This window comes from Orycteropus afer, unplaced genomic scaffold, assembly GCF_000298275.1.
Source record: "Orycteropus afer afer isolate SDZICR_OR568_19922 unplaced genomic scaffold, OryAfe1.0 scaffold00272, whole genome shotgun sequence".
NCBI lineage: Eukaryota > Metazoa > Chordata > Mammalia > Tubulidentata > Orycteropodidae > Orycteropus > Orycteropus afer.
The window spans coordinates 2410700-2432742 of record NW_006921859.1 but is presented as its reverse complement, the minus strand read 5'-3'; the positions used below and the strand labels follow the sequence as shown (position 1 = coordinate 2432742).

The window sequence follows — 22043 nt, the reverse complement described above, 5'->3', positions numbered from 1 at the left end:
GTTATATACAGATGGAATAGTACGTGCTATGAATCAGAGGCAAGAAAACGTGGCACATCTGGAAAACCAAAAGTATTTCAGTTTAGCTGGAGCAAAAAGTTTGTCAGAGTGAAGAATATTGAGAGGAATCAGGGGCATGTCCTGAAGGACATGGAAAGCTATATCAAGAGGTTTGGAATTTACTCCAAGGGAGATGAGGATGCCCTGATAGCTTCCGAGCAGGGAAATTTCAGGAGCATATTAATGGTTCTGAAAGCTCACTCTCCCTACATTGTGAAGAATGGTTGAAGATGCGATCTGCAGCCTATACGACTATGAGACCAGAACAACCAGATGGTGCCCAGCTACCACTGTCAACCACTTGGAGGGGGATCTATGTAGGAGATCCTGGATAGAGAGGGAGAACAATGTGGAACAAAACTCAAAATCATTTGGAAAACGAAAAGAGGGGGACCAAGTTTGCGATCTGATAGAGCCTGGTGGAACCACTGAGACTACGGCCCCTAGCTGCCCTTCAGGTCTGGAACTGAACTCATACCTGTGGTTTCCAGCCAAACAAAAGACAGGCATATGAGTTGAACATTTACCTGAGGTAGACACATTGCTTGGAGAGAACAATCATGGGAGAAAGAAGGACTGTTTATGCACAGGGAGACAGCTCAGGGGACAGGAGTGCAGGGAAAAATGGACACAGGGAAGAGGTAACTATCGGGAGGAAGTGGGAGGGAAGCTGTTGCATTGTGGTAAATTATAGTCAATGCCATGAGACAAAGTGTTTGTGAATTGCTGTATGGAAAGTGAATCTGCTCTGTAAACTTTCACCCAAATCACACACACACATACACCCCCCCCACACACACAAGAATGGATGAGGAGTAAGGATGAAGGCTGGGAAACCACTGATGGGGATTGTCTAAGTAGTGGCCTACATTAAGGCAAAGGGAATGGATAGAGAGAAGTGGATGCATTTGAAACATATTTAGGATGTAGAACTAACAGGACTTGGTGCATATGGGAGGAGTCCCTGAGTAGTGCAAATGATTCATGTGCTCAACTGCTAACCAAAAGGTTGTAAGTTTGACTCCACCTAGAGACACCTGGGGAGAAAGATCTGGAGACCTACTTTTGAAAAATCAGTCATCGAAAGCTCTATGGAGCACAGGTCTACTCTGACAAACATGAGTTGAAATAGCCTCAACTGCAACCTTTTTTCACCCCCTGCCTGATGTATATGGGAGATAAATGAGAGAGAGGCAGTGAAGCTGATGTTTAAATTAAGGAATGAGTAGTCAGGTGACAAGTGGTGCTTTCTACTGAGATAAGGTTTTCAGGTTTAACGGTAGAAAGATGATGAGTTCAATATTGGATATGTTGAAATTTAGATGCCTCTGGGGTAAATGATGATATTTAATAAGAAATTGGACATACAGGTGTGGAACTCGGGAAAGAGATAAAGGTTTCAGATAAAGAAGGCATTTGGAGATACAGAAATAGATGAGGAAAAGAAGAGTGTCTAGGAAAAGAACTTCAGAGAACAACATTTATAGGCAGACAAAGGAAGAGATAACTGAAAACAATGGCATAGACAGAATGTGATCAAAGAATGGGGAGTTGTAGGAGTCAAGGGCAGATGATTTCTCAAGGAGGGAGACGAGCTTCTGGTTCAAGGTGGCAGGCTGAGAGAAAACATTCTTTTCTCTCTTGTGATGCCATGAAAAGATAAGCTAGGAATAAAAAGGGAAAATGCCCATAATGAGGAAAATGAGAAGACTCCATCAACCATGAGATCTCATCCATGAGACCTTAACACATTTCTAAAACATGCAGCCTTTAGTCCAGTATACATGAGGAGGGAGCTGAACCTATTTTAAGAAATCCCAGAGAAGCTTGGGGCTCAGAAGAAAAGAGCTGCAGCCAGGGTAGGAGTGAGTCATGGGAAAGAAAACAGTGATTGATTGAAAGTGTGTAGACAGAATAACTGACACCACCATACCCTTCCATCAGCACCTTCGACAGCGGAATACAGGCAGCCAGGCACTTATCTCCTCTCACAAGCAACAAACTGGAACAAACAAAAATAGAGGTCACCTTTAGAAGAACTGAATGTTCCAGTCTTGGCAGGATTAGAACAAAGACCTGTGTTGTGCTCCTTCATACCTCAGCCTCTCTTATGTTAGGTGGTTGTTGTTAGTTGCCGTCAAGTTGGCTCTGACTCATGGCAACCTTGTGTGTAACAGAATGAAACGTTGCCTGGTCCTGTCCCATCTTCTAGAACTGTATCAGACAATATCCTGATGTGATCTGTAAGGTTTTCATTGGCTAATATTCAGAAGTAGATCACTAGGTCTTTCTTCCTTCTCTGTCTTAGTCTGGAAGCTCTGCTGAAACCTGTCCACCATGGGTGACCCTGCTGCTATTTGAAATACCAGTAGCAGCATTCAGCAGCACAACAACACTAAAGCCACCACAGTATGACAAACTGAAAGACAAGTAGTGGCACTGTTAGGTTAGGATAGAACCATATAAATGACTCTGGTCAATGAACTGTGAGTAAAAGTGACATGTGTCACTTTTGGTTGAGACACAAACCAAAGGGCCACAGCTAGAAATTGCTAGAAGACGGAGGAGAGTTGCCTGACCTGCCTTGGAATTTATGGGAATAATAGATAAACTTTCACTGCACTAACCACTGACATTTTGAGGATTATCTCTTGTAGCAGCTAGCGATAATTACCCTTGGGGTTACTTGTGGTATAAATCCAATGAAGACAAGAAGTACTCAACTAGACATGTTTTCCACTTGTCCAGGTGGAGGCAGAGTATCCTGTTTTACCAGCCCTGTGTATGTACACAGGCAAAGTGTGCTGGTTTACTAGCCCTGTATATGTACACAGAGCTCATGGTCAGGCTTTCTACTACATCAGTCTCAAATGTGAATGGGATCAGCAGACATTTGAGGAAAGTATGAAATATCAAATACCAAGATAAACAAATAAAAAAATGATCACAGAGAAAGGAAATAGAGATACTTTAGAGTACATAAGAGAATTTAAATATATAACTTCTAATTTTCATTATCAGAGAACTGAAAAAATATTTCATCCATATAACAATAGAATGCTATGAAAAGTGAAAAACTAGGGGCAAAATAGAACCATTGGAGGTTAAGACTATGTTTACCAAAATAAAATATGGAGCCAAACTGCAAGATAAGTTGAGGAAAATATCCTAGAGAGTAGAACAGAAAACAGAAAGCTGAAAATATGAGAGATAAAATAAAAGATACAGGGGATTGATCTAGGAGGCTCAATCCTGATTAACAGGAGCTCCAGAAAGTGAGAACAAGGAAAATGGAGAGAAGCAATAGGTGAATAAACAACTCAAGAAAATACGCCAGAGTTGACGAGAGAATGTAAGCATTGAAATTAAAAGGGTCTACTGGGTGCTGAGCCAGATAAAGAAAACAAAATCCCATACCTTAGAACCAAAACATTGAAATTTCAAAATACTAAGAAAATGGAGAATATTCTCAAAGACTCTTAAGAGAAAATATAGGTCACCCACAAAGGAATAAGAATTACACTGGTATCCAGCTTCTCCCTAGCAACACTAGATCCTAGAGACAAGGGAGCCACACCTTCAAAGTTCAAAGGAGTGAAAATTTTTAATATATAATTCAGTCTCTACTGAAGCTATCGAATACATTTGAGGGACATTAAAGTCATTTTCAGACATTTAGGGACCTAACACATCTTTATTAGGAAGGTGTTCCAGAAACAAGAAAGTACACCAACAAAGAGGAAGATATGGGATCTAGGAAAACACTGGATCCAAATCCAGGAGGGAAATGAAAGAAAATCCTGGGAAAACTCATGCAACAGACTGAGGAGGCAATTGGTTTAGACTAGAGCAGCAGGACAGACGAGTCTTGGAGAAAAGTGTCCATAGCAAAAGGAGATGTGAACTCATAGAACAAGAAATATGATTGACATTTTCAAGAAAAGTAGAGGACATAAGAAAAACACAGAAGAAAAAAAAAAAGGAAAAGCATTTCATTACTCAAACAGAAAAGATAATGAAGAAGTCAGAGTTCAAAGATGAAGCAATTTACAAAGTATGATTTTTAACAATTGTCGAAATGTAAGGGAAGTGAATTCCGTTGACCTTGATGTAAGAAATAATCTTCAAGTAGCCCAGGGGTCATAGCATTGAGTGTAAATTAAAAGAAAATGTAATCCTAATAGATGACTTCATCTAGCATCAAAGTTTCATAGTCATAATAATGCAAACATTGTTTATAGATTTATTAGTTTCAGAGTTTAAACTACCGACCAAGCATTGAAGACTTGGTATTAGTTGCAGGGAAGAAGGTAAAGATTAAATTCTTGATAATGTAAGATAATGTGATAATGTGAGAAAGTGACGGTGGAAAAAAAGGCAGAAGAAAGGAAGAGCACGAATAGCCTCATTTTGAAGAGTGGAGACTGAAGAGGTACTGCTGCAGTTCTACAGAAGCAGAAATAGAGGTGCCCCTGTATTACTTAAAGACAAGCCCTCACCCTCAAGGGGGAAAAAAAAGAAAAACTCACTGCCACTGAGTCGCTTTGACTCATAGCGACCACTCCTTGGGTTTCCGAGGCAGTATCTCTATGGAAGTAGATTGCCCCATCTTCCTCCCGTGGAGTGGCTGGTGGGTTTGAACCACCAGCCTTCTGGTTAGCAGTCAAGTGCCTTAGGCACTACATCACCAGAGACTCCTTAAAATAACAAAGGTGATACAATTAAAAAATACTAATATAAATTTGTACAAATGGAAACAAGGACCAGAAAAGAGTGGTAGTAAAATATTTCATCTACTTATAATGGAGAGCCAATAGATATTAATGTTAACAATCAAGACATTGAATTCTTACAAAGCGATGACACAATACAACTAAAAAATAGTCAAACTTGAACAGGTGCTTCATAAAAGAAGACATTGCAAAGGCCACATAAAAAAGGTGCTCACTGTCAGGACTCATCAGGAAAATACAAATAAAAATCACTACACACTCACTAGAATGGTTAAAATTAAAAAGACAAAGTATCAAGCATCAGTGAGAAAACAGCAATTGGAACTCTATACACTGCTGGCTGGAGTGTAAATTGGTACAGCCCCTTTGGAAAACTGGCAATATTTACTGAGGCTAGACATATGTCTATGCTATAACACAGAAATTCCACCCTTGGGTAAAAATCAAGAGAAATGAGTGCATAAATTCACCAAAAGACATGTATAAAAATGTTCTTAGCAGCTTTACTCTAAATTACCAACTGGAAACCAAACAAATTTCTACTGCCAGTGAAATGGACAAATAAATAATTGTATAGTTGTCCATAAGGAACTCTGGTGGTGTAGTGGGTAAGGTATTTAGCTGCTAACCAGAGGGTTGATGGTTCAAACTCACCAGCTGCTCTGCAGGAGGAAGATGAGGCAATCTACTTCCATTAAGATTTACAGTCTTGGAAACCTGATGAGGGTTACTACAAGTTGGAATTGACTGAATGGCAGTGGGTTTTATAGTCAACCACTGGAATACTATGCAGCAAAAAAATCCAAAAACAAACCCAAATACCAAAAAACTACTGCTAAATGCAACAATATGGATGGATTTCATAGACATACTGATAATCTAAAGAAGCAGATACATTTACATAAAGTTCAAGAACAAGCAAAACTGATCTATGGTGACAGAAATCAACATTGTATGGTTAGCTGGGCTGGGGGTATTGACTGGAAAGGGATGTGAGGGAGCCTTCTAAAATATTGGAAATTTTCTATATCTTGATGTGGATAGTGGACACATGGATGTACATATAAATAAAAAGTGAATTGTAAACAATATATATGAATTTCAATTTAAGAAATGAAAATGTAATTTAAAAAGAGATGTTTAAGTCATTTCCATTCTTCACAATGTTATCCATAATTTGTTAGAATCCACACAATCGAATGCCTTTGCATAATCAATAAAACACAAGGAAACCTCTTTCTTGTCTGCTTTCAGCCAGGATCCATCTGGCATCAGCAGTGATATCCTTCATTCCACATCTTCTGAATCCGACTTGAATTTCTGGAAGTTCCCTGTTGATATACTTCTGCAAATGTTTTTGAATTATCTTCAGGAAAGTGTAGCATAGTGCCTAAGGCACTTGACTGCTAACCAGACAGCTGGAGGTTCAAAACCACCAGCCACTCCTCGGAAGGAAGGTTGGGCAATCTACTTCCATAGTGATACTGCCTCAGTAACCCAAGGAGGGGTCGCTATGAGTCGGGTCTGACTCGACAGCACATAACAACAACAATCAGGAAAATTTTATTATGTGTGATGTTAATGATATTGTTTGATAATTTCTGCATTCTGTGGGATCATCTTTCTTTGGAATGGGCACCAATATAGATCTCTTTCAGTCACTTGACCAGGTAGTTGTCCTCCAAATTTCTTGGCATAGATGAATGAATGTTTCCAGCATTGCATCTGTTTGTTGAGACATCTCAATGGGTATTCTGCCAACTACTGGAGGCTTGTTTTTCACCAATGCCTTCATTGCAGGTTGGACTTCTTCTTTCAGTACCATTGATTCTTGGTCATATGCTACCTCCTGAAATGGTTGAACATTGACCAGTTACTTTTGGTACAGTGACTCTGTGTATTTCTTTGATCTTCCTTTGATGTTTCCTGCATCGTTCAACGTTTTGCCCATACAATTCTTCAGTATTGCAACTCAAGGCTTGATTTTTTTTTCTTCAGTTCATTCAGCTAAGCATGTTTTCCCCTTTTGGCTTCCTAACTTCAGGTACATTTCATTATAATATTTTACTTGTCTTCTCATGCAGAACCTGTACATAGACCAAGAAGCAATTGTTCAAACAGAACAATGGGATACTGCATGGTTTAAAATCAGGAAAAGTATGTGCCAGGGTCAGATCCTTTCACCATATTTATTCAATTTGTATGCTGAGCAAATAATCCCAGAAGCTGGACAAGATGAAGAAGAATGTGGTGTCAGGGTTAGAGGAAGACTCATCAACAGCCTGCAATATGTGAATGACAAAATGTTCCTTGCTGAAAGTGAAGAGGACTTGAAGCACTTACTGATGAAGATCAGAGACAACAGCCTTCAGTATGGATTACACCTCAACAGAAAGGAAAAAAAAACCTCAGAAATGGAACAATAAGCATTATGATAAATGGAGAAAAGATTGAAGTTGTCAAGGATTTCATTTTAGTTGGATGCACAATCAACGTCCATGGAAGCAGCAGTCAAGACATCAAACAACGTATTGCACTGGGCAGATCTGCTGCAAAAGGCCCCTTTAAAGTGTTAAAAAGCAAACATGTCACTTTGAAGACTAAGCTTTACCTGACCTAAGCTGTGGAATTTTCAATCACCTCATATCCATGTGAAAGTTGAACAATGAATAAAGAAGACCAAAGAAGAATTGATGCATTTGAATTATGGTTTAGGTGAAGAATACTGACTAAACCATGGGCTGCCAGAAGAATGAACAAATGCTCCTTAGAGGTGAAGATGAGACTTCCTCTCACATACTTTGGACACGTTATATAGAGGGACCAATCCCTGGTAAAAGACATCATTCTTAGCAAAGTACAAGGTCAGTGGAAAAGAGGAAGACCTTCAACAAGACGGACTGACACAGTGGTTACAACAAAGGGATCACACATAACAATGATTGTGAGGATGACACAGAACAGAGCTGTGTTTCACTCTGTTGTACACAGGGTCATTATGAGTCGGAATCAACTTGATGGCCCCTAGTAACAAAAACAACAACATAAACATATTACCTAGAGTTGGGTGCATAACCACCAGAAGAGTTAAAACCAGAAACAGGTAAAAAGAGGTTTCATGTGCAAGATACGCTTTCAGAAAATATAAGTGAGAGGGGAAGAGAGAGACAGTATGCTATTGAAGAGAAAGGTGAGGTCCAGCTGGATTTTTCCTTTCTTTTCTTTTTAACAGATACTTCATAATGTCTTGAATGTCAATTGCAATGCTGAGCCATTGTAATGTACTGCTGCGACCATTTTTGAATTATCTGCAATTAAAAAGCAAGGGAGAGTTTGTTTTTGTTGTTGTTATGTGCCTTCGAGTCAGACCCGACTCATAGCGACCCCTCCTTGGGTTTGCGAGGCAATATCACTACGGAAGTAGGATTGCCCAACCTTTCTTCTGAGGAGTGGCTGGTGGGTTTGAACCGCCAGCCTTCTGGTTAGCAGTCAAGTGCTTTAGCCACTATGCTACAAGAGCTCCTAAGGGAGAGTTCAGGAAGAATGAAAAAGCAAGGGAGAGTCTGAAAGACAGATGAGAGAGGGCATTAGCCTCTATTATGTCTCCTTGAGAGGATTTGAGGGGGTGGGATTCAGAGTTAATAGAGAGATCAGACGGGAAGAATGACACCCTTTCCATTGTGACTGGAGAGAAGAAGAGGAAACAGGCCAGGTGTTGGTCTAAGATTGCAGAATAGGGGCTGTTCTGATAGGAAGTATGTGTAAGTTCCTGTATTACTTTACTTTCACACTTGGTCTGTTTGTCCAGCCTTGACAGGAACTCCCCTTGCTGTCACCACCTGGCTTTCCCACTTCTGGCCACCCAGTGAGCTTTAACCACCTGTGCTGCCTGCAAAACTCCCATGTCTCCACATACAAAGATCTGTTCTCACTCGATCTCTCAATAATCTTGAGGAAGGCAAGCCAGGGTCAGATAAGGAAACAGAAGTTCTGAGGAAAGAAGTTGCTTGTGGGGATCGTATAACATTCACTGAGGTCAAGGCAGTGTGGCCTCCCAGAAGGTGGGGGTGGGTACACAGCAAATGCTTCATTCCATCTGAATGTGTAAGGGATCAGGGAAGATATAAATCAGTCTAACATAAGTTCCCTCAGCTCTGCTGGACTACTGGACCTGGCCCTTCAGGCCTCTACCACTGAGCCTGGTCTGGGAGTTGTAAACTCAGACCATCGCCCCATCTAGTCAGAATGCTGGGCCTTGAGAATCCTGGTCATAACAGACTCATAGCACATGTCCCTGCCATCCTCTCTTGCTGTCCCAAGAGGTGGGAGAAACTTGTTACTGTCCACTTCTCTCATTTACATTATGGGAACACATTTGAAACAGTTATCCATTAAGCTTCCTGGGGAGAGGATAGGAATGGGAAGGCATTCCTAACTCTGGCTGCCCTGTGAGAGAGTCCTTGACCCATGCTTTACTGTATATATTGAAGGGGGTGGGAGGACATTGCCCACTCCTGTGGCTGCCCCATTGGTGGCTACAGGGAAAGTAGTTGGGATTACCACCAGGTCCCAGATATCCTGGATGGGGGAGTTTCCTCCCTGCCACCTTGCATTCTTGCATGGATTCTTTGTTTGGGGAATATGACTATTAGCATCTTCATTTGCTATCTTGTGATAGTTGCTTTTGACACAGTCATCTATTTGTGGGTGCCTCATGGTAGGCACTTGTCACTGTCATCCTTTAATAGATGACCCGCTGGAGGAAGGATTTAACATTACTTTCTTCAATGGCACAATTATGCCTCATGGCAGCTAACAGTAGCTGTGGGAGGTTCTAGCCTTTTTTGAAGAGACTAGCAAAAAGCTTGTCACATGATACATGGTCAACCAACAATTCCAGAAAGATCAATTGGTTATGCATGGAGATGTTTCTGGAAATCTGAAAAACTAACTGGGGTTTTACTATTTTTAGAAATTAAGGTCTTATGTGCTAACAGCTATTTTTAAAGTTTTTCGGCAAGATATGAGACAGTGTTTCACTGCTATTCATAAGGTTTTCACTGGCCAATACTTTGAGAAGTGGATGGCCCCTTCCTTCTTCTGAGATGGATTGACACAGTGGTTGCAATGATGGGCTCAGGAATAGCAAGGATTGTGAGGTGGCACAGGACTGAGGAGCGTTCTGTTCTGCTGTACGTGGGGTTGCTATGAGTTGGGGTCGACTCGATGGCACCTAACAACAACAACAACATGCTAACAGCAGAATAGCTCAGTTTTGCAAACAAGTTTTCTTTTTCCATGGAGAGCTGACACTTAAGAGTCCACTCTCTGTGAGCTAGTTACTGTGCTGGGTGCTTTACATGAGCCATCTATTAAACCTTCCTAGCTTATGAAGTAGTAGAGACAAGAAGCCCCATTTCACTAATGCAGAAACCAAAGCTCAGAGAAGTAAAGTGTCTTGGCCAAGGTCATAGAGCCAGGGTGTGGTGGTTCAGGGATAGAGCCCAGGGTGACCTGATTCCAGGGCCTGGCACTTTCTCCTAAGCTATGCTGCCCCAGCCAAACCTTCCCCTTTCGAGACAAATACTAACTTCTCTTCCACGGAAAATACGGGGCCCCAAGAGTGAAACAGGAAGGAAAATGGAACTGAGGTGGATATACAGGAGGAGAAGCAGTACAGACTTCTTGGTTCTTTTCCATCCTGGTTCTGGTTAAAGAAACGTAGCTCCCTGATATGATCAACTCAGATCTCTCCAGGCACGTGCAGGGCAGAAAGAGTAAGGTAGGGGCAGGGGAGGAGAGCAAGAGATTTCTTAGAAGGAGGCTTCATTCTCTTCCTTTGGGAAGGTTCCATGATTAACAACTTCACACAAAAGTATTCTTTCCAACTGTAGACATCTAACCCATCAGGTTATCAGATTGGATCTTCCCAAGGACTAGGTATGTCTTTCCCTTGGTTGTGGCTCCTTAGAGATGGGCTCACTGTCCTCTGTATCATTCTTAGTACTGGCCTAGAGCTTCTACCCCAGGATATGCTTCCCTGGCTAGGCTGGTTTCATTCATCAAAGAATAGGATGGACAAGGTCTGCCCAGAACTTCTAGTATGAGCAAGCCCATGGAACAAAAAGGTGGAATGTGGGACTGCTCTGGGTCACTCTCCCAAACCCCCAGGGATGAGGGAGGGACATACCTTCACACCTGGGCAGGGGGTGGTCCCAGTTCCGGTTGGTGCCATGTTGACATGTGAGGACTGGGTAGCCAATCAGTTGATATCCTGGGAGGCACTCAAAGGTCACGGATTGTCCAACATTGTAGCCAGCCCCTCTCACAATGCCATTGGCAAAGGGTTCTGGGTCTGGGCACTCTTGAAGTTCATAGGCTGGAAACAATGAGGAGAGAAGGTCACTTCATTCTCTTTGGACATTTTTTCTACAACTAGAATATAGGAGCAACAGAGAGTTATCATAGTGGTGAAGCATTAGGACTTAGACTCAAACAGAACTTAACTTTGCTATTGAGTAATTTTTGGCTCCAGACAAGTTATTTAACTTCTCTATGTCTCAGTTTTCCTATATATAAAATGGCTATTGTGAGGATTAAATAATTAGGAGAGTCATAGCTCTTTGCACAGTATTGGCACATGGTAAGAGCTCTGTAAATGTAATCTATTACATCCAATGGAATCCCCGGGTGGTACAAATGATTAAGGACTCAACTTGCTGAACGTTTGGCTGCTTGTACCCACCCAGAGGTGCCTTGGAAGATAGGCCTGATGATGTGCTTCTGAAAGATCACAACCTTGAAAGTCCCATGAAGCAGTTCTACTCTGCACACATGGGCTTACCACGAGTTGGCACTGACTCAATGGCAGCCAACAGCAACAATACTATATCCAGGTCCCTAGGTGGCACAATCTGCCTCCATTAAGATCCTTTTAAGGTTATAGCCAAGCAAACCCTATGGGGCAGTCCTATTCTGTAACACACGAGGTCACAAGGAGTCAGAATTGAATTGATGGCAATGGTGGGTTTTGGGGTTTATTATTATATCCATGGGAAAAGAGGGCTCCAGGAAGACATTGCCAGATTAAACACTTTTTATTGAGCACTTACATGGGGCCAAGGATTCACCTAGGTTCTTTCATGTTGCTAATCTCATCTAATCATCCCAATAATTATTATGACCACAAACAGGAAGCAGTGGAATGAAGACTGGAGTAGAGTCTTTCTGATTCCTAGAAATAAAATGTATTGGAAAGGAAGAAACCTCTGTGGGAGTAGGTCCAATCTGTGGCAAGGAGAGAAACTTTTGAGAGGGAATAGCTAGGCTAAAAGGAATGGGAGACTGTCATGAAAGGCAAGTGTCATAAAGGCAGGAAAGCTGCTTTCACGGGACTCAAAAGAAGACATCTTAGTGGAGGTAGCTGGGGTTCATGAAACAAAGCCAAGGGGTCTGTTGTGCATTTCACAGAGCAAAGCCTTCTATTACTTGGGTCCACAGGACAAAGAACCGCCTTCATCATGGTCACTGTGGCCCAGTCTATCCAGGAAATTGGCAGTAGGAGCAAAAGGAACTTTCTGATATTGGAAATTCTCTGTGAATTAGTAGATTTCAAGTGAATCCTCCATGAAAGTGGAGACATGGTGGAAGCGTTCTGTATATTTCTACTCAGTATTGTACAGAGAACTCTCAGTGGGAAGTACTGAGTGAGTTTCCCTGGAAATCATCAGAGTAATTGGGTGTAATAAAAAGCTAGAAGCCATAGTGGGAATGGCTGGACTGGTCAGCCAGGAGATGGCAGCAGTGTGGGTTTGGGGATTTCAGAGATGAAAGCTTTAGTAGAAGTAGTGAGCCAGGTAATACAATGGCAGGGGGAACATGTGGACCCAAAGACAGTAAGGCACCTACAGAGAGTGGCTGTGTGTTAAAAGCCAGGAGCAGCCTTAATGAGAGTAGCTGGGTCTCTTTCAGGAATTTTCTCAAGTAGAAAGAGCTGGGCTTTTCAAAAAGAGACATTTCAGTAAGAGTACCTCAGTTGCTGTCATATTGGGAAAAATTTCAGAGCCTGTTCCACCAGAAGAAGCTTCAAAGTGATAGGTTGGGCCTGAAGGGCAGAAATAAACCCTAAGAGGAAGAATCAATCATTAACTTTCTCAAAGAAGGACTCTTCAAAGAGAATAGTTGGGGTTTTTTCCCCAAAGGGAGATGCCATAATCAAAAAATAACAATGATGATGCTAATATTTTAGAACAATTATATATCTTAGTCATTTTGTTACAACGCAACAATGCAACATATTGCTGTTGAGTTGGATCTGACTCATAGCGACTCCTTCTTTGATTTCCAGGGCAATATCACTATGGAAGTAGATTGCCCAACCTTCCTTTCAAGGAGTGGCTGGTGGGTTTGAACTGCCAGCCTTCTGGTTAGCAGTCAAATGTCTTATGCACTACACCACCAGAGCTCCTAGTCATTTTGCTAAGTACTTTATAAACACTACCCTCCTGAGAAGTTTTGATGAAATAAGCTATGCCCACCAGACTCGGAGACTTTGCTAGGGGTAGCTTATTCTGTCACTAAAGATGTTGTGAGAATATTTTCATGAAGAATGAAAAGAAAATCACAGATTAGGGAGTTCAGAGTGTTTAATCAGAGGAATCTTGAGAAAGAGTAAGAAGCTGGATCTCTTCCAAAGAAAGTTGAGGAACCACACGGAGCTGGGCCTGCTTGATACAAAGTGGGACGGGTGGCTCTTTCAGGTCTTTCATGAAGGTGGGTCTTTCCTTAAAGGAAAATTCTGAGGTGAGTGGTTGGAGTTTGTTTCACAAGGTACAATTCCATTGGGCTACGGAAGCTCTGGGTTGTAGTGCCTAAGGCATTTGACTACTAACCAGAAGGCTGGCAGTTCAAACCCACCAGCCACTCTATGGAAGGAAGACTGGGCAATCCACTTCCGTAAAGATTTACCACCTCGGAAACCAAGTGGGGGTCGCTATGAGTAGAATTGACTCGATGGCAGTGAGTTTGGGTTTTTTTTCATTTAGGGAAACTGACTATATAGCCCAGATGGACTATATGAAGAAGAACATAGCATCAGGATTGGAGGAAGACTCATTAACACTTACAATATGCAGATGACACAACCTAGCTTGCTGAGAGTGAAAAAGACTTGAAGCATTTATTGATGAAGATCAAAAACTATAGCCTTCAGTATGGATTGCACCTCAACACAAAGAAAACAAAAATCCTCACAACTGGACCAATGAACAACATCACGATAAATGGAGAAAAGACTGAAGTTGTCAGGGATTTCCTTTTACTTGGATCCACGATCAACAACCATGGAAGCAGCAGTCAAGAAATCAGATGATGTATTGCACTGGGCAGATCTGCTACAAAAGACCTCTTTAAAGTGGTAAAGATGTCACTTTGAAGACTAATGTGTAATTACAGCCATGGTAATTGCAGTCATCTCATATGCATGTAAAAACTGGACAATGAGTAAGGAAGACCACAGAAGAACTGAAGCATTTGAATTGTGCTATTGGTGAAGAATATTGAAAATACCATGAACTGCCAGAAGAAGGAACAAATCTGTTTTGGAAGAAATACAGCCAGAGTGCTCCTTAGAAGTGAGAATGACCAGACTTTGTCTCACATACTTTGGCCATGTTGTCATAAGGAACCAGTTCCTGGAGAAGGCTATCATGCTTTGGTAAAGTAGAGGGTCAAGGGGAAAACCCTCAATGGGATGGGTTGACACAGTAGCTACAATGATGGGCTCAAGCATAGCAAAGATTGTGAGGATGGTGCAGGACTGGGCAGTGTTTCATTCTGTTGTACAGAGGGTTGCAAACTGAGAGGCCTTAGTAGTAATACTTGGGCCTCTGACACTAGTGACAATTTAGTACCAAAGGTTAGGATCACTAAGGGGGATGGAAGCAAAACTCAAGTCTGAGGAGTAGCAGCTGCCCTGACACCATGTGAAGCTCTCCAGAAGTCATTAGAACTTGTAGTGGGCTGAATGGTAGCCCCTAAAAGATATTCCACCTGGAACCTGTGAATGTGACCTCATTTGAAATAAAGCATCTTCACAGATATAATGAAGTTAAGGATCTTGAGATAAGATAATCTTGGATCACCTGGGTGGACCTGAATCCAATGACAAGTGTCCTTAGAAGAAGACACACATATGGCAGATGGGAGAAGAAGACACAGAAGAGAAGACAATGTAAAGACAGAGGCAGTGATGGAAGTGATGCATCTCTAAGCCAAGGAATGCCAATGGTTGCCTGCAACCAGCAGAAGCTATGAGAGAGGCACCAAAGGAATTCTTCCTCAGAGTCTCCAGAAGGAATCAACCTGCCAACACCTTGAACTTGAACTTCTAACCTCCAGAACTGCGAGGGAAAAACAAACAAACAAAATAGTTGTTTTAAGCCACCAGTTTGTGGTAATTAGTTATAGTAGCCTCAGGAGACTAATAAAGAATTGTTGCACACTGGCAGGCACAGAGGGAGTTGCTGGGCCTGGGACTTCAAGGGAATCATCTGGGTAAGTCAAGAAGATAAATGTGAGTGGCAGAAGCTGGGCCCATCACAGAATGGAAACTCAAGTGGCTGTAGTTGGGCTTCTCATAGAGGTAGCTGATGTTGGACCTCTGAAGGCACTTAGAACTCCTCCTTTGCCCCATCTTATGCTCCTATGCAGGGAAAATTCTCAGAATGAGGACTGGGCTGGCTGCTTGCTCATACATGTGATGCCTCAGTGAGAGTCAGAGGTACCTCACAGAGAGGAACATTAACCACAAGTGTTGGCTGTTGTTCCTCAGAGGGATCCACTCCCCTCATGCAGGGGAAGCTTCAGCAGTAGTACTTCCCAAAGCTGACGGTTCAGTGAGTGTGGGTGGGTCTGAGCCCCAGGTCAGGGCTCTGTGGGAGTAATTAGTTCTCTTCTACAAGGGAAGAGTCTGAGCCTGCCACAGAGGGACAGCCTTACAAGGACAAGTAAGCTCATCATGCAGGAACTGCAGTTGAAAGTGGCTGGTCCCATTACATGGACTTAGTGGACAGAGCTGTGCCCATTGCAGAGGTGAAGTCCATGTTCTCGGGTAGACCTGAGAACAGCTATTCTTAGCACATGAGTGAGGAAAAGCTTTAGGCACTTGGGTCCATCACAGGGGAAGCCTTGTGGGGAGGAGCTGTAGCTGTCCCAGAGAGCATTTGTCATACTGACCAAATAGTAGAACCAAGTCTCACCTGTGACAGACTATTACCTGTTTCATAGGCCCCATACTTCCGGCTGAGAGTGCATGTGTCTCATAGGCACAGATACTCTCAGTTAAGGCTGAGCTCTGTGTCAAGCCCACGTGACATTGAGGGTCCCTGAGTGTAGAAGCTTCATTTCTACCAACTAAACAAGTCTATAGATAACAGGCACAGCCTCTCGCTTCATTGGTGGAAGAGGTCCAACTCTTCCTACAGAGCCGTCCCCACAGTGACAAGCCTAACCACTCAGCCACTCTCACTGAAGACTCCTGCAAGCCAGACTCCAGCTCTCTGAGGAAGCATCATCACCTGTGTAACTGGTCCATCTGCACCCACCGAGCAGAAACACCCAGCAAGGACTTCCCTAATTTCAAGCCCAAATGGTCAGTATTCCTCTCTGACCAGAAAAGAGCTCCAAGACAAATTCTTTCCAGAATAAAAAAGAGAGAAGTCTCAGAACGTTATGTATAGTATTGTATGTAGAAATGTATAGTATTATATAGAAAATATAGTAAAAAAATTCATAAAACATGACACATTTTTTCATAGGTACATACAACCTGTGTATGTCAATGCATGGAGAAAGGTCTGGAAAGATCACACCAAGATAATAGTGGCTTTTTGTGACAAGAACAGATATGCACATCCATGTTCATCACAGCACTCTTCACAATAGCAAAAAGATGGAAACAACCTGAATGCCCACAATGGAGGAATGGATCAACAAAATATGGTATACACACACAGTGGAATAGTCTGCCATGTGGAAGAACAATGATGAATCTGCAAACACCTCATAACACGGGTGAACCTCGAGGACAGTATGCTGAGTGAAATCTGTCAATCGCAAAGGACAAATACTGTATGAGACCACTATCGTAAAAAGTCAAGAAAAAGGTTTCACACAAAAAGAAGTACTCTTTGATGGTTACCAGGAATGGGTGGGGAAAGGAGGGTAAACCACTAACTTGAGAGTGGACACATACTAACCTGTGTGAAGGGGAAGGCAAAAAAAAAAAAAAAAAAAAAATGGGGGTGGGGAAGGAAGGAAAAGATGCAAAGTAAATAAAGACAATTAAAAAAAAAAAAAATTCTAGGCCCTCCTCCAAACCCCCTTTCACTGTTATTAGGCATGAAAGCCCTAGGTTTTCATCAACTCACATCAATTGAAAACCCTTAGGATGTTAAAGGGCATCTGCTTGTAAGGGAAAAAAAAAAAAAAAAGAAAGGCTTCTTCTGGGTAATTATCCTGGGTTTAGAAGAGATTACAGAGAAAGAGAGCTTTATCCTTACCTGCAATGTTTTAATTCCTTCTTTCCTTTTTTTTTTTTTTTTTGTTTGTTTTTAAGCAAGGTGAATATATTTGTAATTACAAGTTAACTTTAACAGGCAAATTGCAAAAAATATGTATAGTATCCAATTTTGGTTAAAAATATGACAATAAAGCGACATCAATATATGCACAGAAAAAAATGGGGAAATACAGTTGATCCCCATTATTTGTGGACTTTACATTTGCCAATCTGCCTACTCGTTGTAACCCCTAAATCAATACTTGTGGTGCTTTAGCAGTCAAATATTTCACAGCAGCAAAACATGTGCTTTTGTAGCATGTTTGTAGCTGAGGTCAAACAGCACGACTCTGTCTTCTTTCAGCTCTCATAGTGTAGTGGTATATTTAGTGTTACAATTTTTACATTTTCATACTTTTTGTTGATGAAATCACTGTTTCAAATGGCCGCCAAGCCCTGTGCTGCAGTGCTGTCTGGTGCTCCTAAGCACAGGAAGGCTGAGATGTGCCTTAAGGAAGAAATATATGTGTTATATAAGCTTCACTCAGGTGTGAGGTATAGTGCTGTTGCCATGAGTTTAGTATATCAACTCTGGTAGTGTAGTGCCTAAGGCACTTGACTGCTAACCAGAAGGCTGGTGGTTCAAACCCTCCAGCCACTCCTCGGAAGGAAGGTTGGGCAATCTACTTCCGTAGCGATACTGCCTTGGAAACCCAAGGAGGGGTCACTATGAGTTGGGTCTGATTCAATGGCACATAACAATAACAACAACAACAAACCAACTTATATTAAATAAGGTGTGATTAATCAGAAACATACATAAAACTAGTTTATGTATTGACTGGATGGTGAAAAGATTGTGACCAGAGTCTCACAGGAACCTAATCCTCTGTTTCACTTAGGAGAAATGGTTCAGTATTCACTAATTCAGTGTTATGGCACCTGTGGAGAATGTAACAAGAATATTAAGAATTGCGTATGTATATACCAAATTGTTAATCGTCAATATCTCTGAGTGGGGTGGAGTGTATTGGGAGTTGTGATGGGATTATAGGAAAATTCTGACTTTCTGTAATGTACTCACACAAACATCAGTTATGTATTAATTTCTTTTTTAAACCATGTGCTAGTACTTGGAAAAAATCTAAAACTATGGAAAAAATTCTTATTATGTTAGGAAAAGAGGTTACAACACAGAGTTCAGTCAGTGGCACTGAAGCCTCAGAGAAGGTGGACCTATGCAGGGCTGTGTGTGCAGTTGCACAGGTTGTACACAATTCTCACAATCACAGGGAGACAGCCTGAGTCAGAGCTGATGGGCCTCTTTCTGGAAAAGTGCTCCAGGAGGAGTGGGGTCACAGAATGTCACCTCAGTGGGTTTGAACTGCCAACCTTCTGGTTAGCAGTCAAATGCTTTAGGCACTATACCCCTAGAGCTCCTTCAGTAAGGCAGAGCCACAGTCAATGTGGGCAGCCCTCACACAGCAAAACCTTCAGGAGCGGTAAATGAGCCTGTCTTACTACGCTCTTGCCCAGCGGGCATTCCAGGGACTGTTAACTTGAATCCTCCCTCCATCACAGGAGGAACCTTGTGAGCATAACTGGGCCTAACACAGGGGACAACCCAAAGTAATTAAGCGTATCAAGCCTGAGGAGAGGTGGCTAGCCAGGCACTCATGGGATGCTTGAGAGGAAACAGGCCACTTGCTCAGGGAAACCTGTTTGCTGTTAGGCTCGTGCAGAGGGTATGTAGAGGGGGCTGTTGGGGCCGGCACTCCGGCAGAGACTGTGGGAGAACTTAAGCTTGTCAAACAGGGGAATGGAAAGATCTGGCACCAAAGGGCAGCCTCACTGCAGGTCTGTGCCCGCAGCCCTCACCCTCGCTGAGATCTCTCTTGCTCTTGCATGGCAGGCAGGAAAGACGGGTGGTTGTGGGTGAGAAAGGAGGACATCCAGAGGAACAAAGGAGCACCTGTCCTCACCCTGATATTCCAGCTTGAATCCCGGCCGGTTCTGGGAGTGGTCACTGTGGAAATACACGGTGGTCTCGTGAGACGTGGAGAGCAGGGGGCTGGGAAGCTCGCTCCCGCTGAATCTCCCCATCATGCGACTGGTCTCGTAGGGGCCGTTCCGGATTTCTATGAAGTCATGGTTGGGCTCAGTGGAGAAGTTCAGGAACTGGATGTGAGCTCCTGAGGAGCAAGACAGAAGCAAGATAGTGACCGAAGCAATACAATCTTGCTTCAGATGTGCCGCCCACGAAAACGTTTCCTGCCAGAGCCCTTTATGCTTGGCACCCACCTGCCTCTACCACTGGCCTCCCACTGAATTAGAGTTCCCAGAACACACACTGGGAAATGCTGATCAGTGCGCCTCTTGTCTTCAGGCAGGACTAAATTTAAAAGTACCTTATTCATTCAAAAGTAAATGCATTAATCATTTCAGAGCTCCATCCCAAACCCATTTATTTTTATTGAAAACAAAGTTCAGGGCCAACACTTCATTTACTTTGTGATTCATATTTCTATATCAGTATAAAGATAGTTTTAACTTTTTACTTAACACACACACACACACATACACAGCCTGCAATCCATCAAAAAACATGACCTTTAGTAAAGGAATTTTCTAAAACACTTGAAATAATTCACAAATATAAGACTGAGAAATATATATTGTTTCCTCTGTGCCATGAAGAAGCAAAGTGAAGTTTATTCTGTGGGATCTTAATGGGATAATGACCTCCTGATAATCTGAGCGGTTAAACAGATTCAGTGAAGCACTTAATTCACACAGTAACAGACTCCTTGGAGTATGAATATGAGGTGCAAATATTAATATTTATTCACTGATAGTTTTTATCAAAATTAGATTACTATTAAAATTATATCAAATCGATTCTCTCTCTGCTCCCACATCACCAGCATGACCAATGTACTGCTGCCTGCCATCCTCCAGCTGCTGGAGAAAGGGCAAGAGACTTGGAGAAGGGTAGTAATCCCCTTGTGCAAACTGGAGAGAGTAAACCACAGAATCAACGGGCTGCCTTGAACCAGCAGATCTTGAAAGCTGTTCGGATGAGCACTGGAGCAGAAAACCTTCTGAAAACAGGAATGAACCACAAGCTATGGGAGGTGTTGTTGGAGCTGAGCTTGTAAACTGAGGCCTATAGAGGCTCAAGGAAGAGCTGTGGGCTCCACATTTTAGTGGGAGTCTATCAGCACACAAGGGAGGCATTTATAATTCCCCTGGTTCCTCTTAAAGAGCTCTGGTGGCTTAGTGGATAAGGCATTTGGCTGCTAACCAGGTCAGCAGTTCAAACCCGCCAGCTGCTCCGTGGGAGGAAGATGAGGCGATCAACTTCTGTAAAGATTTACAGCAGTGGAAGCCCAAAAGGGGTCACTGTGAATCGGAATGAACTTGCTGGTAGTGGTTTTGATTTCCTCTTGGACTAAAGGAAACCAAAGACATTGACTTTTCAGTCGTTTTCAGGATTTTATCCTGGAACATTACGGTGAAGATAGCTATCTATATGACGATGCAATAGCTGATCTTATAGAGACAAACTGGGTGGATGACCAGCTGGGATGAGGCTGGTGTTGAACTGATGAATTACTTTATCTACCTGGATTCTATGGCGCGTAGGTTCTTCCTGCCCACCAGTCAGATGGGTCTCTTGTTTACAGGGTTTGACTCTCTCACTGGGGTTCCATTCAGCCAGCAGAACCTGCTACTGGAGAAGGCCAGCATTCGGTCTAACATGGAGCCCATGTTAGATCTAACAATTGGCAGATACAAGCTGGGTTGCAGTAGAGCAGTAGACACCTTTCAGGGAGCTGCAGGGGTTTTAAACTACCTGAAAGAGACCTTTATTCATACTCTAAGTCATGATGTGAGCCCTGTCATGCTCAAAGTGCTGGTCAAACTGCTGCTTAATCACACAAGCCAAAGAAAGTGTGCTTGAGAAAATCAGCCTTCCTGGAATCCAGAACTAGTCTTCAAGCTGGTGAAGGTGGCTCAGGAGGCTGCCACTGTGGGAGGTCTACCAGCAGCTGTATGAGCCAGGTGCCAGGTGTCGGTGAAGGAGAATGTCCCCTACTCCCAACAAGAGGTGGATGCCTCCTCAAAGCATCCATTTCATTGCAGAAGAAGGGGATTTGGGGTTCACCTTGAGAGGAAACTCCCCAGGATAAGTTCACTCCCTGGATCCTTATTGCTCAGCTGCACTGACTGGAACAAGGAAAGAGATTATACTGTTTTTACTCAAGACATGTATTGGAAGTGGCTGACAGTGAGTTTGGTTATGAAACTGCTGGAGGGCTTTGGTGAGGATGACATTAAGATGAAGGTCATGAGCCTTCTGGACTCCACATCATCCATACATAGTAAGTGTGCCACATACACTACGGGAATGCAGAAAACTGACTCCATGATCCGTTTAGCCATAGAGGAAGATGATAAAACCAAGAAAATCTGAAAAAGCTCTCCTTGAGTTGGGGCACTGACAAGGACAGGCAGATGTCCACTGGTACCATGTGCTTTCCATTGTTTAGGGTCATGAGTTCTAATGTCATCTCCTTTCAGCCTTCTCAACTCTGACAGTTCTTTGTACTAATGTAAGGAAACAAAAATGTTTAGGCCCAAAACATTTCTGAGTGCTGACTAAAAAAAAAAAAAAAAAAAAAAAAAAT

General features: G+C 42.5%; 1 protein-coding gene across 1 annotated transcript in view; it reads right to left on the bottom strand.

The window, feature by feature from the left end:
• Nucleotides 1-22043, bottom strand: part of CSMD2 (CUB and Sushi multiple domains 2) — a 972087-nt gene that overhangs the window by 128203 nt on the left and 821841 nt on the right. The window contains exons 41-42 of the mRNA XM_007950414.1: nt 19335-19544; nt 10984-11172 (exon numbers count right to left, since the gene is read on the bottom strand). Coding sequence (XP_007948605.1) covers nt 10984-11172; nt 19335-19544 — 399 coding nt within the window. The remainder of the gene's footprint in view (nt 1-10983; nt 11173-19334; nt 19545-22043) is intronic.